Source organism: Curcuma longa, chromosome 11 (genome assembly GCF_044706935.1).
Source record: "Curcuma longa cultivar G26 ecotype Majalengka, Jawa Barat chromosome 11, ITB_CL_G26_1.1, whole genome shotgun sequence".
Lineage (NCBI taxonomy): Eukaryota > Viridiplantae > Streptophyta > Magnoliopsida > Zingiberales > Zingiberaceae > Curcuma > Curcuma longa.
In genome coordinates, this window is record NC_133871.1 from 24517371 (window position 1) to 24534484 (window position 17114).

Sequence of the window (17114 nt, forward strand, 5' to 3'; positions counted from 1 at the left end):
GGTTAAGAGATGAGATGGTGAGTGATCCTGAGCTTCAAGTTCATTATCCATATTATCCTCAAAATATAAATTTCCATTGGATTCTATGTATGACAGAGAATCTGGATACGTATCTCACTTCTGTGTCAGATAGAGATATGACAAACGAATTTCTGTTTCTGCATGTGAAACCAAACCTAAAGCACAGATATGGCAAACGATTCACCATGCTTTGGCTGTGCAACTGTAATACTGTTTAAACAAGCATAATAAACTAAAAAATAGAGAATATTTTAGTTGTAGTTAAATTATAAAGGATATATTTTTTAAAAAATAATCAAAAAATAATAGTTGGATTGCGAGGAGAGCACAAGCACACGTCCCTCACAATTTGGTAGGGTTCCCAAAGGCTGTGGTGAAAACAACAAAGAAAGAGGATAAGAAGGAAACAGTGAGTTCATGTGGTGGCGAGCTTGGCTTCAAAGAGAAACACGTCGGCGTTCATCCCCACACTTTTGTCATATGTGGGCAGCTGTGTTAGCTGCTGACTAGGCTTCACTGAATTAATGCAACTAAACTCATTTTCTTGTGATGGAGATGGATTAAACTTCTATATATAGGCAAATAATGTCCACAATTTTGGCCGTAGATATATATCGAATCTATGGAAGAAAAGGAAAGACAATCCGATAGCAATACAGTGAAAATCTGCAATGAGATAAGATTGATAATTTCAACGTCAGACTGATGAGTATTTGAGAGTGGAAGAGATAAGAGAAGCTGACTGACTGCATCTCATAGGTTGTGATCCGGCTCGATCTGATCACCAGAAGAACACTTGATCTGCTGATGATTATTTGCCCTTACAAATGCACAAGCATGAGCTGAGTTATCACACAATAATTAATGAAGTTTTGATCTCAAAATAATTAAGGGCAACAGCTCTTATGCATTGAGGATGTGAAAACAGAATGTGCCTTAGTGAATCCTTTTAAATTTTCTTTTCTGTACCGTCCATTTTCTTTGTTTTTATTTTTGTTTTTGTTTGTTTTCAAGAGCAGAAATAGTTACAACTTGAGCAGATGTGTACAATTTTGAGGTGGTTTCGGATTCGACTTGTGAATCCGAAACAAAATGGCAGACTATGTGCTGTGGTGCTATACTTCAACACTTTTGTTGTTAAGTATGAGAGTTTGAAATGTAGCAATCTTTAACTCTTCAGCTGCACTTCGCACAGCTTCAGGATGACAAGGCATGCCTCGACAGAACCTTTTGGTTCCGAACCTCGAAAATTTTTCCAACTTTGAACAGACATGAGCCTACAGCTCATGAACAAGTGTACTTTGCAGCTAGTATTGCGCCCTTGCAGCTCCAGCGTGGACACAGTGAAAGATGGTTTGCCCTCTGACAATACATCTTTTACACAAACATGTAAGCCTCAGTTTGAAACGACCAACTTCTGCAACTGCTTGAGAGGTGACAGAAGTTGCGAAAAAGATGGGCGCTTATTTGGGTCACTGCAAGAGGAACAGCTTTCAGAGAGATATTTATAAACCCGAACAATGACAAAACAATGAAGAACACTTTAGACATCTCTCTATCCTTGCACTTCAATGGTTAACCTCTAGTACAAAATAAGAAGTCAGTTGAAGTATAGATCCGGTTCATCCAGAAGTTTCTGGGATTTGGAGAAGTTATTGCTTAGATGAATGGACAAAATGAATTGGTTTCAACTTGAACCACTATCTTTTACACGACCATTTATCAGGTCAAGTACAGGGTTGGTTTAAAGCGCAACACAAGCCTGCTATAATCAAACTAGCTAACCCCACCCAATTCATTAACAGACAACTACGATATAGCTCCAACTGCAATAAGGTGTATCAAACCCAAGTACCCAGTGTCTAAACCTACGTAAACTGAGTGGTTTGTGCTTAAAATGAACTCTGCGATTTGATAACTAATCTTGACGGTTAATTTTAAACCCAAATCTATCCAACTCAAGTAAGGTGAAACCCACTCTGTGTTAGCATGTCAGTCGCTCACCTTCTGCCAACTTAATATATAGATACACAGATCGACAAGATTTTGTAGAGTTCATAGGAACACGACCCATGCAATCAACGCCAACATATCAGATTCATTATGTTTGAAATGTAAACCGCTGTTGAACAAGAGCTTGGTTGAAATAGAAGCGTTTTAAATGCTATAGCACTGGTACAGGAGCATACCTTTCCCAACAATCAGTAATTATCTGTGCAACCACTGGATCAATATCATTAGGTATCGCAAGACGCCTATTTTGGAATCCCACAGCACCAACTACTTGCATCGAGTTCATTCCACTCCACGGGTTCCGTAGGGTTGCTAATTCCCATAAGATGACACCAAAGCTGTAAACATCACATCTGAGACACAGATGCTTCCCATTACCAACAGGTTTACAAATAGCACCAAATATCTCCAAAATATACATATAGATCAGAATGTCTAATTAACTCACTTCTCGTTTGATGGTTCATTCCGTAAGACCTCTGGTGCCATCCATTCTGGCTGAAAGAACAAATAGTTAGAAATTACTGTGATGCCATTACCTAAAACTAGATCAAGTTAATACAATAATGACAATTGTGTTCTTTCTGATGGAGAGGTTACGCAAAAACTTGACACAGTTATAAGACATATGAAGCACCACAATACAATGACCTGCTACCCAAATCAAAGGATTTTTAAGTCTATAAAAATTTAGCAAATCAAGTTTTCGGTATACACTGAAACACAGAAATACCAGAATGCGCTATAGGATTACTCAATGACAGTAGGTTTGACAATAAATTTTGTAAAAAAATAGCATGCAAAATTTTGAAGAATGATGAAATAAAACAGTGTGACCAGAAAATTGACTATTTCACCCACTAAGTCACATTAATGTAAAGTTTTGAATGAGCCCAAGTTTTGCAGAACACCATGAGGTGAATCAATATATAGTTTTCCAAATGTAAAAGGCATTTCAAGAATCCCTAAAAGCTTTCTTTTACTAGAAATCTTATTATGTCATTGTGTCACCTACATTCCAAATCCAATAGGCTTAAGTAAATTCTAAACTCACAGAGTTCCACAATGCATAATTGCATACTGATCCAACAGATCTGAGAATGAAATTTGTTGCCAGGATTAAGATAGGTACCATGACTCCAAGAATAAGTAATGTCTCAACTTGAAATTTTATGTGAGGTACACAGAAGAAGCAAATGATTATTCATTTTATCAGCAAAAATCAGTACACAACGCAAAACATGATTATTCTTAAAAGTTGTGGAGTAAGAAACGCACCGTTCCAGATGTTGAATTTGATGACAAGAAGGTATGATGCTTCAACCTTGACAAGCCAAAATCACAAACCTGAGACAAAATTAATTTCTCTTCTGAAATGCGAAATAGAATCGGATAGGCAAATAGACTTTGATGGTCTAGATACTACAGGAAACAACACTGGAAACCAAAACTGTTGGAACTAAATATCATATTTAATTCAAACATCATTAATGTCCAGCTTTAATTTAGTTATAAATCCCCAAGAGCATCTTCATTGGATTTCAATAGAGTGAAAAGTTCAAATAAGTATTGACAGTAATGCGGATACTAAAAGTCACAATGGAGGAAAAAAACAAACACACATGTTCAATTTACTGTAACCTACTCGCTGGAGAAGGGTGGGAATGAGCTGAACCATTTGAAATACAAGAATTTATTTCCCCTTCTAGTATAACTACAAGAGTTGCAGCATCGACGCAGAGCTTATGTAATCATTCTTTAAATCAAGCAACATATGTTGAGGTGCTACAATCCTATTGTAATCACTGGTCAAACGAAAAATCCCACTGATCATAAGATTCCCTCAAACACTAGCATGCTAAACCACTGCATGAACTTGTTGAGACTAATTGGATGGAGTAGGATAATATCATTTGAACAAAATGGTGTTTGCTATCTTGGCTAGCATGGCAATTCATTATAATTATTCATAATAAATCCATGACTAATATCTGATGAATAGAAAGGGTCATCGAGGGGTATACAAGATCAGCAACAAAGAAGTTCGAACCTATTGAAAATTAGCATTTTTAATATAGATCAAGAGGGTTAATCTGACACAGAAATTAGGAATGTCTACAAGGTTAGCCAAGTGCAACTTTGCTTAGATGCATTACCTTGTATACTAATGACACAAGCATTGGGAAAGAAAAGAACATACATGATCAAGCACTTCTCACATGATTATCCATTAAAAGATAACAAAGCTGCACAGAAAAATCTATAAATCAAAAGCTTAAACAACGTGGGCCATAAATATTGGAGAAGTATGTAGCTTTGAAGAAAGATACGCATCATGTACTGCCAGGTAGTGAACTAAAAACAAATTATGTTAATCACCCACCGCCTACAAATAAAAGAGAAAACAAGAATCTCTGTGGCATGCATCATTTTAAGTGTCAATAGATTCATAGCAACTGATGGACTGGTATTTGGAGACATTATAAATCCCGACAACACTGTCCAATAAGGAAGCATCAGAAGTTGATCTATTAGGAATTACTCCTTTTGAAGGTTTTATCTAAATGGGTACCTTGACAACCCAGTTCTTATCAACAAGAAGATTAGGAGACTTGAGATCTCTGTGCACAATAGTAGGATGGCTACTATGCAAGTAGTTCATCCCTTTGGCCTGTCAAAAGATGCAGGTTAAGGTTCAGTGGGATATCAATATGCATAACCAAATTTAGATAACAAACAAATAAACTAGTACCACATCCAAAGCCATCTTTAGCCGTCTTTTTTCATCTAGTTGAGAATTAGGACGATGCAGCAACCTATATAAACTTCCCCTAAAAACAGAAAATAACATATTGGAATCATTCAACAATGCCATTAAACTGTGGTTATCTTGCTATACGAATTCAATACTTTTTTCTGCTGTGATCCACTTTGTGCAGCTAGTGAATGCAAACACAGGCAAACAAAGTTTTTTTTCCTGTTTCAGAAATCTGATGGAATATCAACTTCTAATACAATTTGTAATAAGAGGAAAAATCAAGAAAAATAATAACTATCATGTAAATAGTTAAAATGGATGGATATGAAGGAGATCAAGCATTATAAAAAGCAAGGGGAGGGGAAGAAGGGAGGAACCAATTAAATCATTATCAACAACAACAAAGAGGAGTGACGTTGGAGTCAAAGAAGTATCGATATCATAGACACATACTTGTGTAGTTTCAATTCAAATTGTGTCAGCCTAAGTCCAACGAGATTGATATCACTAGGATGCCATAAGAACCAATGCTCCAAATGCACAACACTTATTTTAGTATTAACGATGAGTCAAGAGATGCTTGTTATATCTTACAATTTGTTACTTTAAAATGTTAACTTAATCACCTTTCTAATTGTTATATAATTATATTTAGAGGTAAAAAACTAAGATTATAAATCAAAATTCATTTGGGTTGATCATTAATAAGGTAGTATGGTACCCAACATGGCACATGGTCGATATCGATGCCATTCCTACAAGAGATTGAAACTCTAACATGGAACAATGCTTTGAACCTTGCTCGTTGCTAGTTACTATCCAACCCATTTAATCAGGTTAAGTTGGTTTGGCACAAGTTTGGATAAAGTAGTAGATACATGTAACAGGCTTAGGATGAAAGGGTTGGGTAGCAAGTACTGGTGTGGGTTTGTGATGAGCATGATACTCCAATCTAACAACATATAAATATGGGAAATGTTGCAATTGTCACACTCTTTTTTAGAAACTTCAGGAGGAAATGGTAGGACAAATCAAGAAAAAGAGGATGAAAAAGCAGCAAAGATATATTAATCATCATATGGCATTCCCAGTTTAGATGAAAGATCCTGCCCAAGAATTAGAAAAATAGACAAAGTATATGAGATCATGACAGTGTATTTGTTAGGTGAACAGGTTAAACAGAAATGCACAAACCTGGGAAGAAACTCTGTCAATATTGACAAATTTGGAGGACGAGTCACTGCTCCCATGAAAAGAACAACATTTGGATGTCGTAACCTTGACATGATTTTAACCTATGGCAATAAAGTTACTATATAAAAACTGAAGTTCAAAATCAAATTCCAAGTTGGTATGCAATATTTATATAGAGATTACTTCATATCTGAATTGCTCTAATGCATCACCACAAAGATCCTGATCCAACAACTTCTTCACTGCAACCTCCTGGAAGATGACCATATAGAACGGATGAGTAAGAAAAAAGATTCTCAACAATTAGCCATCAACACAAATGCTTTGCTTCTAGATAAATCTAAAAGATCAAAAGGTTTCATTGATACTGCAAGAACATAACAATATGATAAAACATAAAATAAATTTTATTTTTATACAAAGGACAATTAATCTAAGAAAAAAATATCTAAATTATTTTTCGATGGAAAAGGAAAAAAATGGAAAATTTTCCAAAACAATCACAAACTTCCTAAATAGCACAATAGAACAAAACGCTATCCATTTCTATTAAACAACCATACATGCCCAGGAGCTTCTATTACACATGGAAACTCTCTCTCTCTCTCTCTCTCTCTCTCTCTCTCTCTCTCTCTGATAAAAAAAAAATTCCAACATTCCCAAAACAAACAAAAACAACATAGAATTTTCCATCTGTAATAATAATATTTTAATACCACTATCCCTCTGCTTCATGATCATTCATATACAAATGACAAAACAAGAAAAAGATAGATATCCTAGATTGAAACTTACAGTGCCATTCCAGTCTGCACGATAAACCTCCCCATATGAACCTGGAAAAGGAGTTTGAATTAGTCAAGTAGATTATCTCTATGACAGGATTACACAATATGAAACTGGACTTCCATATAGTTTCTAGATTAGACTTCCTAAAATATACTCAAAGAGGAATCAAAATCAAGACTTTCACATTGAATCAGTTGAGTAGATGTATGACTGAAGTTTGAAACAGTCAAGCAGATGATGTATGATAGGAGTATGCACTATAAAACTGAACCTCAATACAATTTTTAGATTAGCCTTCCTGAAAGATACTACCTCAAGGCAAAATTGAGATCATGATTTTCACAATCGAAAAAGTTTCAACACCAAACTAGAAAGTAGAAACAAGGATATCATTCACAAGAGACGAGAAGAAAATGAATTTAATGTAAGGTGCAAACTTAATCAATGATTTTACTTTCTCTTCTCTTTTTCTTCTTCTTTTTTTTTTATATGTACCAAACAAAAAGACAAAAGGAAATACAGGGGCCTAGGGGGAAAAGTCTGAACGCCATGTAACTTAGCCCTTCAAAACAGTGTTGTGGAGAATAATTATATAAACAGTTTGACATATTATGATTTATGTGCAAAAGTTTCTTATATGTACTGATCATGGTTTATACAAGCTGCCAAGGCATTATAAAGTGCATTGTGCAATGAAGTATAAATGAAAATGTGATCTAGAACTAACAATAGGTTGACAAATCTGAAAAGCAATGACAATCTACAGAGTATACATTCTAAAAAGTACAAATCAGAGAAGTATACATCTTCTGCTCGATTCATTTTCAGTCTGAACTCAAAAACAGATAAGAAATATGTATTAGATTGAAAGCCTGAACAAGTAAATTCATTTATTAGACCAACCTAGACCAATTCGCTCTCCAATCTGAAGATCTTCCCAATGTATCTCCCATTCAGAAACAGCATCAAGTATTTTGCTTGATTTTTCATTGTCAGATGCATCTAGTGCATGGAAATTACTTTTTTGTTTAAACATGGAATCCTTTGCACTCTCTAGACAATCTTCAAAAGGAACTTTTTGATGCCCATCAGAAGCAGAATCTCTTCCTAAATTTTCCTGATGGTAATGTACACCAGACGATTCAACAATACTTGCACCTCCTTTATTGATTGATTCAACCACATCTGGCACAGGAGATGTGTCAACTTCTTTCATGAAGGAACTTTTTGACATAACCAGATTATCCAGAATTGGATCACTGTATTCAGTCCCTGAATTATCAGGCAAACTCCCATTCACCTGAAAATTAGGTATTGCGAGCCAGTCATTTTTCATAGCTAAAGATGAAGACATAATTGTACTGGATATGTCTTCCCCCATATAGTGTACTGATTCCTCAGCAACATTTTCATTATGTTTGGCCATGTCAGAATTAGTTGAACATTCTTCTATTAACACAGGTGAAATGGAAGACCAGATATTTGTAGTTGTATTCATCCCAGTTAACTCTAGTCCAATTCTTCCTCCTGTCGCCTCGATATCTATGTTATGAGCCTGTTCAACCAAATTTAGTGAAGAATTTAAATCAGAAAACAGATCTGGAGGAGGTGACGCACCACTTTCCAGTAAAACAGCATGCAATTTCTGAGCAAATTCTGGGTTCTTTGCTGCAGTGACAACATACTTGGAAACATCATTAACTTTCATCTGTCGAGAAGAGGAAATAACTTCTGTAGGTTTAGATGTCTCCAATTGAGGTCTACTCAGAAAAGAACAGAAACTTCCAGGTTCAATATCACTCCCTGCAATTTGACTGTTCACAACCAAATCATCTGCATCATCATGTCTATTAATTAAATTTGATCTTTCTTCCAGCTGTAATCCAGAATATCCTGATGATAAGTTGTTATCTAAATCTCCTTCAAATATATCACTTTTTCTCTCAAATTGAGAATTCACTTTATTAAGGACCAAGCATAAATCCTGGACAGTCTGTTCCATGGTCTCTGAGCTTAGTAGAAAGTTTCTAGAATCTTCCATATGAGTGCTGGGATTCTCGGTGGGAATCAATGTGCCTGGAGCTCCCATAAGATCAACAATGTATTCACTGTTAGAGGTGAAGAAATGTTGTGTCAGTTTCCTTTCTGAATTATGCTTAAATCTTTATATGCATGATGACAATGGTATGATTAACGATTCAATTAATGGCTATTACATGAAGTAAGAAGATATAGAAACCAGATGAGATCAAGTGCCAACAGGCATTTTCTCAGACAAAAAACAATGAATTTGCAATGTATCTTCAGGCTCATCATATAATAAGATTACAATATAAGAGTTGAAGATTAAGTATCTATACAAATCTTTCCTGTCAAAATGAAACTTGATCTGTTGGTGTCATTGCCGATACTAACCAGCACTGAAATAACATAACATTACAGAATACAACAATAATTCAGAAGAAGCCACAATGTGTATAAGACTGCAGTTCCTTCAGCTATAACTCTTTGGTTTGGACAGAAGGATTCTGATATCCAGCAACTTTTGCCCTCTAACTTATGTAGTAATAATTGGAAAAGGCCAAGAACAGAGAAAAACCTAACATTCCAGTATTAATAAGTAAATTTCAAGATTTATCACAAGAATTGCACATCATCTCGTTAGCACATCAAATATTGAAAAATTACCACAGCAGAAAAGATGAAAAAAGATATTTCAAGGACCACCAATAATTTTTTTGTTCATGCAAACTACAATGTTTAGTTCAGAATGACATGATGAATAACAAATGAGAAAGCAACAAGAAAGGTCAACTGAGCCTAGATTACTTCTTCAATTGGATGAATCACAAGATAAGAAAAACGTGAAATAAAATATAAAAAACCACCTTCCATAATCAATTTTAATGAAGTTCACAGCTCCTTCATCTGTACCAGCATAGCAACTACCTTTTACAAGTTTACATGGCAGGTTTATCCGATCAGCTAGAACCTGAAAAGTGAAAAATAATAATTATAATAAACATGTCTTAGCACTCATTGTTTTAGTGCACTATCAGAGGGAGACAAATAGTCAGCTGAAGATATGCTATCAGGTGAATATCATATTGTATGCTCTTATAAAGTACAATGCAAGCTCTCATGCAACAAACCAAGTAAACCCACAAATTGGAGATTGAAACAACACGTCCTATGTAACTTTGTCTAACAGGAACAATTTATTGTTTATGTTAGTATTTAACCAATTTAATGTATGTTTGAAATGTAAAAGGACTACCTACTCCAAACTCGGCACAAAATAAAACGGCATGAACTGATGTGTTTCTGTTAGTATTTAACCAATCTAATATCTTTATGAAATGTAAATGCGCTACCTACTCCAAATTCCGCACCGATAATAAGATGCACCATCATTCACATAGAGCCATATGTATTCAACAAAATCCTAGGGTTGGAATGGGACTTGTAATCATTTTGTTATTATAACTATCATAAGATTTCTCTGATTCATCTTATACAATATAATGCATAGAATGATGGGAAGATTCGCCAGTTCTTGCAAATATATTTGTGTAATTTGCAGACATTAAAGCCACATACTTTAGTGTGCAACCTCTCAAGTTCCCTAGCATGCTAAATTCTTTAAGTGCATCAGAAGAAGTAATGTGAAAATTAAGAGTGACACATGGACATATTAGAATCATAGTTCCAAGTACAATCTGTGAGAAAATTAGTTTTTTCTTCAAAATATCTGGGAGAATACTAGAATAATTATAGAAGTATAGACTTGGCCCTTTCAAACATCAAACATCTATGGGATAAAAATTCACCAAAATTGAAAACATGGTATCAGAATAGCAAATTCTATGTTTGAATCCTGCTAATTGCTATTGTCAGTAGATCAAAAAAATATAAATACCCTTAGTTAAGTCAATCCTTTGGAAGAGTTACTATCCACACAAAAGAGATATTGAGATTAAAATTCAAAAGCACGTGGGTTTTTTTTCTTACAGTAAGCTTTTGGGATAACTAACCGATCAAATTTAATAGAGAAAATAGCTTGTTGCCATCCAGACACAACATACAAAGGTAAATGGTGAACAACAAACAGAGGTGGCAGATATTAAATCAAAATTAAATAGACTAAACCAACATTCAAATACCAGCTAAGCGCAGAAAACTTATATTGTCAAGAGGTTGTTATTGCAAGTATGCCAAGCTATACAGATCGGTAGCATACCATAAACCACTAAAATAAAAATAAACAATATCGATAATATTATGATGTCTGGCCCAAATAACTGAACCATTAATAATTTGATACAGCAGCAGGCTAATGTAAATTATAATGGCAATGATCTAATTGACTAGCTTCTTATGTACCAAAAAAAGGCCTATAAGAAAATTAATTCTATATTATAAAATTAGATTGTATCTAACAACCAGTGCATGATTCTCGAGTCGAGATTAGACAAGACCATTGACATGACAATATGATGCTCAAAACACAAGAAACTAGTTGTTAATGTTTATGGATCACAAAAAGAACTCGTATAATAAAGAAAATAGTCAAACATCTACTTAATTGAATGAGATGTGTAAAAGCAATATGGATGATACAATTAAATGTTCACAAAATTGCCTGGATTTATGTGATAAAATGGATGAAAAACACAACGCATAACATTATTTGATGGTAATCAATCAGTCAACCCAAATTATTATATAAACAACCTTAAAGAGCAAGGCTCTGTGACGTGATAATCCAATCTCAAGTGAGCCAAGAGGAAGAACAATAGTGTTCAAAGAATTCCGCAACTCACAGCTCCTGAGTGTCCACTTTCTTTGTATATCATTAGCATCATCAACTGGACCACCCATATTGCAAACAACAAGATCTGCAATCTTTTGGACCAACCCACTAGCCAATAGACCATGCTCTTCTGGTTTGCTTTCCATAAGGATAGAGACTGCTTGCTTCTCAAGTTGTTGAAGTGTATAGTCAAATGTCCGGTTCACAAGAATGACTTCATAATCAATTTTATCTGAAATAGATATTGCTTGGAGATCCACCAGAGATGGCATCTTTTCAACAATGTTGGCACTTGAGAAACCATATACTTCATAGAAACCATCCAAGAGCTTTTCATCATAGTTCACAACCTTATAACTCTGTACATGAACAATGAGAATGATTATTAACCAAAGTATGACAGAAAATGAAAGGAACAATAAAAAAACTGAGACACGCCAACTTAATGTTGAATAGGCATACTTGAGAGTTCTTCAAAATATACTGATATCCACTGAGAAAGTTATCAAATTATATGAATACAAAACATGAAAGACAGTAAGGTAAAGGGTGATTATGTGTTCAATCTACATAAGATCTACAGAGTACATTCAAGTTTGATGCTAAAGAAGGTAGGTTCAGCAATTTCATAATGTTCAAAAAATAGGAGGAAATCTGTGATGTTAAAATAATCAATACCATTTATAGTTCAGGAAGGGATTTCTATTGATAAAAATGAAGAATCCACTTCGACCATGCACTCTTATGCACAGCCATAAATAGCATTGAAATCACTCTCTGAAACGGTAAACAATTAGCTAGACTTTTAGGATTATAACCAGTTAATCACTAATAGTATAAGAAGCTATCACAATCACATTACTACAAGAAAGAGTTCAGGGTCATACGTATGACTCAAAAGCTAAGATCTATATAGGTATCTCCTCCATGATGCAAGTATCACCATTCAAAAATTAATTTTTGATCATCCTGTCAATCATAAACATTACCTTCTCTATAGTGCGGTGGAGATTTATTTATGCTGCGTAATGATTTCTTAAGCAAATCGAAATTCGCTTCAAAGAAAGACTAATTTAAGAAAGGGCAACTAGAACCCCGAACAAAGAACTAAAAATCAAATCAAGCGGATCCCAACAGAGACAAAAAATCCAATTTAGACTTACCCAATACCGGAGCGAGAGGAACTCCATGGAGCTGCAATCATCAGCACCAACACCCACAACAGCTCCGGCAGCAGCTCCAACCCCTGACGGGCACCCCAAGCTCATTCGCTTGGCAGCCTTAATCTGCACGGAGTCCGCATCCTCCAGCCCATCGGGATCAGAGGTACTGATCGCCAGCGCCAGCTGCACCTGGTACTCCTCCTCGAACAAGCTATAGTCCGGTCCCGCGATCGCTGCCCCATCGGATCGCGATCCCTCCCTGGATTCAACCGCCTCCGCCGGCGCCACGTCCTGTGCCCTTGCTCTCGAACTCGATGCGGACGTCGGAGAGGGATTCCTCCTGGCCTCGCCACCAAGCCGCTGGTGCTGATGAGGATGCGGGTGGTGGGGGGGCTGATGGTCAACTCCTCCGCTACTGCTTCCGCCGCCGCCTCCGATGTGGAGCTTCCTTAGGAGATGCTTCATCCTCGACATTGACCATCAGATCCGAAGTCCTCCCATCTCCCTCTCGATCTTTCGTTCAGCTCCTTTTTTTAATTTCAATTAAAATCAATAATTTATCTTGATCCGACCTGGGCATGGGCGTTGCATCGTAGTGCTAGGCCTTAACGTCACCTGTAACTACCAGCCTTCTCATTCGCTATCCTGAAGTCCCACAGTGAACCCCACCTAATAAAACAGTATCGACCCCAGCACGATTTTTGTTTTTTTTTTCACAAAAACATTAGCGACCATCTAGCGACGTACCAAACTTACCTCCATCCTTTCTGACTGCTCTCTCAACGCCACGTTTCTTGTGTTACGTGGCCCCACTAATTTACCCACTGCGTTCAAAGGTAAGTGTTTGGGTACAAGCAAACGATTGAGGATTCCCCGGACGCCCAACTTGTTTGCCGAACCACTTTCGTCCTCTCCATGCATTCAACTTGTAGGCAAATGAAAAGACAAACAAATAAGATGACGACGAAGACTTCCGGTCTGGTTTTAGGTTATCTCACGTGTAACATTTGGATAGGTTTTTATATGCATTATTCTTAATTTAGTTAATTGCATTGCAATTTTGTATTTTCAATATGAAAAATGTATTAGAGTGTTATTTTAATTAAAAAGAAGAAGATTTTTGATGAAAAAGATAATGAGGGTGCCAAGGAAGTATTTTCAAATGTATGCATGAACTATTTCAGATTATATATGAAGGTAATCATTTTCATTGAGTTCTTGTTTATTCCTAATAACACTTCCCATGAAAAAAACATCAGAATAATTAATCCATTTTAGTGAGCCAAAGACACCACAATCTATTGGAGAGACACATAAATAATGGATTCACATGAACATAAAACACAGGCACCAGATGTAAACAAAGTGCTTGTAATAATAGTACAAATCTTAAGGGTCTAAATAATAGTAGTAGCAATAGTAGTACAAACCATGACTGACGTCTACTCTACATCTAATGATAACAAGTCGTTAGACAACTATGCCAGATATATCAATTCCTTGGATGATCAAAGCTCAAAGGTTGTTGATACGGTGGTGCCTGCACAAGTCAGATTAAAATATTAGACGATTCAAACTAACCTCAAAGAATAATCAGTTTTGAACGTACCTGAAAATTCACCTGTCTAAAAGGTTCGTAGGAATACGCATACATCATCGCAGGGCTGGGCCACTGCATGCAGAATGCATCCTTCGTAGTCTGGTTGTATCCAGAGGTGCAAAATGGGTTCATTGTTGGGTTAGACTGGTTAGGGCCAAAGCAACTTTGGTTCCTTGGCAAGTGATTATAAGTGTTTGCATCGTACTGTAGGAAAGCTGGCTGAAAAGAATTGCCTGCTTGCAAGCCTCTCTGGCCTGGAGTGGGTCCTCTAACATACCTGTGAAAGTTCAGGTCTTCTTGCAAGTTGCATGAACATATACAGACTAAATATTTATAAACGAGTCTCAGTACCTTTCATAACTCCGGTCATAGTCTGGATCAGACCGGTCCTTCTCCCTATCTCTGAAAATGGCAACTCTGTATGATCCATCTTTGCTGTGAATCCTTTCAATTTCCTCCAACAGCAATTCTTGCTCATCGCTGTCAGATGAAGCAGCTGATGGTGCGTCCACGTCCAAACTGTTAGAACTGTTAAAGATGCGGGCCCGCGCTCTATCATATTCCTCCTTTCGCTCCTCCATAGACTTCACTGCATCCTTCTTGTGTCCAAAATGAATATCATTCGAGGAAGCCTTTGTTGGCCTTGGACGAAGGACAATCTTAAATTGTCCAGATGTCTCCTTTTCAGTTTGTTTAACAGGGATTTCAGATAATCGAACAAGTGGGAATTTGTTATTAGGTGTCTTCCAGGCAATTACCCTACTGCCTAGGCCAATTGTAGTGTTGTCTATTCCTGTGGTAAGCAGTCCATAATGCTGAGCAACACGATGAGCAGCACATCTCAGATAGGAAGTTGGCAAGTGCTGGAATTCAAATTGATGTTGATCAGAATTCTGCATAAACCTCTGGATGTCAAACTCCATACGCAGAACTGCAATGGAAAAAAGAAAAGAAAGCATTATATACACGATATAATTTCCTTTAGAGAAAAAGAGATTGAACATGAATTTTTTAGTACAAAGTTCATAATATCATTTATTTTTTGTCTACCAAAGAGCAATGAAATAATATTTCAACTATCTCTCCTGATCAGTCATGTATGCTATTCATGAATCCATTCATATGAATAACATACATATGGAGAAAATAGTAAGTCCACTCAATCTGCCTCCAAGTTCAGTTTTCATGTATGCTATTCATCCATTCATATGGAGAAAATAGCTATTGAGCTAAGGACCACTATTGCCAAAACTGCTTCAATTTTTTTTTTTAAACCAGTAAAATTTATCTGATAGCACAAATAATCCTGTGGTGTGCAAATCTGATAGCACAAAGGAAATTGGACAAGGGCCCAGTTCATAGTGGTGCCATAATAGCAATGTTATTGAAGAAGGCAAGGTCCTAACCAACCAAGCCATTAGATGCTAGCCCCAGAAAAGGAATTTGACATAAAATTATAAAAATGTATAAAACAATATAATTGCATAAAATGTACTCATTATATATTAAAGACTTCTAAACTTACAGCCACCAATAGAATCAAGCATGTGGATTAAAACAGATAAGTAGTAACTAAAATAAAGCACATACTATAAAACTTCCAACAATAGAACAACTAAACCTGGAGATAAATAATCAACTAAATCCTATAATTATGAAGATGAAACTAAAAAAGAAAGGTTGCATATTTATAACAGTAATAATAAAAACAAAGTAAAAAAATCAAATATTATAGTAAAATCAATTGATAAGCATAACAATCTAGATGCAGTTAGATTCATTAATTGGTAGGTTGCATGAAGTATTAATTATACTTTGACAGTTCGACCTAGTATAAATTTAGATGTATTACTCATTTCACAGGCATAGTTTATGTGCTCCTTTGAAGTACATGAAAAGGAAGACTGCCTCAAGTGAGCAATGTAATAGAAACTAATAACCAATGCGTAACATTGTGGCATAGGTTCAGGCACTAAGCTTAGTTGCCACATAAACTCTTTTCTTTGTTTTCTTTGTTTGTCAACATTCATCTTTATGCCTCAAAATCACCAGCTTGAAAAACCACAAACAAGATCAGGTATACATCCGCTGCAGTTATGAGATGAAATTATTACATTTATCAAAGCTAATTCGTTATTAATATGGTCATAAAACTAACTATCGAATGTATCATAATTTTTAGTTCGAAGTTGGAGAATATGTGTAAAATTCCACGACCCTATCATGACAAGATTTAAAAAGAAAAAAAAATCTGCAGAGACAGATCTTGGTCGCCAGAGTCCAAAACTACAGCAATCTCACACAAAAACCTAAAATTTATAACCAAGAGACAAAAATATACAGTCACAAAGAACAAAAGCAACCAAACAGATTTATGCCACAGCAACGGCGGCGTTAGATTCACGAGACTACTACAAACCCTAGGCACCAAATCACAGGCTAAATTCGCCATCCAATAAAAGATCCAGTACCAGTAAGACGATGGCGAGGGTTCTCTAGGGCTTCGATGAGAAAAGAATCCACCTGGTCCTGGAAACCCTGACTCTCGATTGAGACCGCACCGGTCGCCGAACGCTCCATCAGCGGACAGCGAGAACAAGTAAGCAAAGGATGAGATATCGAATGGGATCTGGAGAGGTGAAAGAGATCCCTCCGCCGCTTCTTTCCTCGCCTCAGACGATGGGGGCAAGAACAGAGCAACGGCGAAGGACCTGGAAAACGGAAGGGAGAGGAGACCGCAGCCAAAGCGACGGGGAAAAAGAA

General features: G+C 36.3%; 2 protein-coding genes across 5 annotated transcripts; both read right to left on the reverse strand.

The window, feature by feature from the left end:
- Positions 1-926: 926 nt before the first annotated feature.
- LOC141838601 (putative serine/threonine-protein kinase SIS8) lies at positions 927-13250 on the reverse strand. Of its 2 annotated transcripts, none has more exons than XM_074726118.1 (13): positions 12752-13250; positions 11510-11947; positions 9664-9767; positions 7679-8883; positions 6782-6822; positions 6170-6238; positions 5987-6087; positions 4787-4865; positions 4607-4705; positions 3313-3381; positions 2483-2532; positions 2211-2387; positions 927-1496 (listed from the first exon to the last, which is right to left on the reverse strand). In XM_074726118.1, exons 1-13 carry the CDS (start codon positions 13223-13225, stop codon positions 1418-1420), a joined length of 2985 nt encoding a protein of 994 aa, XP_074582219.1. In that variant the 5' UTR covers positions 13226-13250; the 3' UTR covers positions 927-1417. The 2 variants fall into 2 exon arrangements, 1 of the variants encoding a protein (XP_074582219.1); XR_012602647.1 differs by lacking the exon at positions 927-1496 and adding an exon at positions 4418-4532 and having other exon boundaries at positions 2365-2387.
- Positions 13251-14084: 834 nt separating this feature from the next.
- On the reverse strand, positions 14085-17094 carry LOC141836933 (uncharacterized). 3 transcript variants are annotated; one of them, XM_074724406.1, is made up of 4 exons: positions 16823-17094; positions 14703-15282; positions 14361-14619; positions 14085-14291 (listed from the first exon to the last, which is right to left on the reverse strand). In XM_074724406.1, the coding sequence occupies exons 1-4, from the start codon at positions 16929-16931 to the stop codon at positions 14244-14246; spliced, it is 996 nt and encodes a 331-aa protein (XP_074580507.1). In that variant the 5' UTR covers positions 16932-17094; the 3' UTR covers positions 14085-14243. The 3 variants fall into 3 exon arrangements, with proteins under 3 accessions (XP_074580507.1, XP_074580508.1, XP_074580506.1); XM_074724407.1 differs by having other exon boundaries at positions 14373-14628; positions 16823-17093; XM_074724405.1 differs by having other exon boundaries at positions 14361-14628; positions 16823-17091.
- Between the last annotated feature and the right edge of the window lie 20 nt (positions 17095-17114).

Coding starts and splice junctions, on each gene's coding strand:
- LOC141838601 (XM_074726118.1), bottom strand. CDS start 13,225: ATGTCGAGGATGAAGCATCTCCTAAGGAAGCTCCACATCGGAGGCGGC. Junction 9,768..11,509: donor ACAGAGCCTTGCTCTTTAAG/GTTGTTTATATA, acceptor TTCACTTTTCAG/GTTCTAGCTGATCGGATAAA. Junction 6,239..6,781: donor GTGCAGACTGGAATGGCACT/GTAAGTTTCAAT, acceptor GTCATCTTCCAG/GAGGTTGCAGTGAAGAAGTT.
- LOC141836933 (XM_074724405.1), bottom strand. CDS start 16,931: ATGGAGCGTTCGGCGACCGGTGCGGTCTCAATCGAGAGTCAGGGTTTC. Junction 15,283..16,822: donor CCCTCGCCATCGTCTTACTG/GTACTGGATCTT, acceptor TTTCCATTGCAG/TTCTGCGTATGGAGTTTGAC. Junction 14,629..14,702: donor TATGACCGGAGTTATGAAAG/GTACTGAGACTC, acceptor GAACTTTCACAG/GTATGTTAGAGGACCCACTC.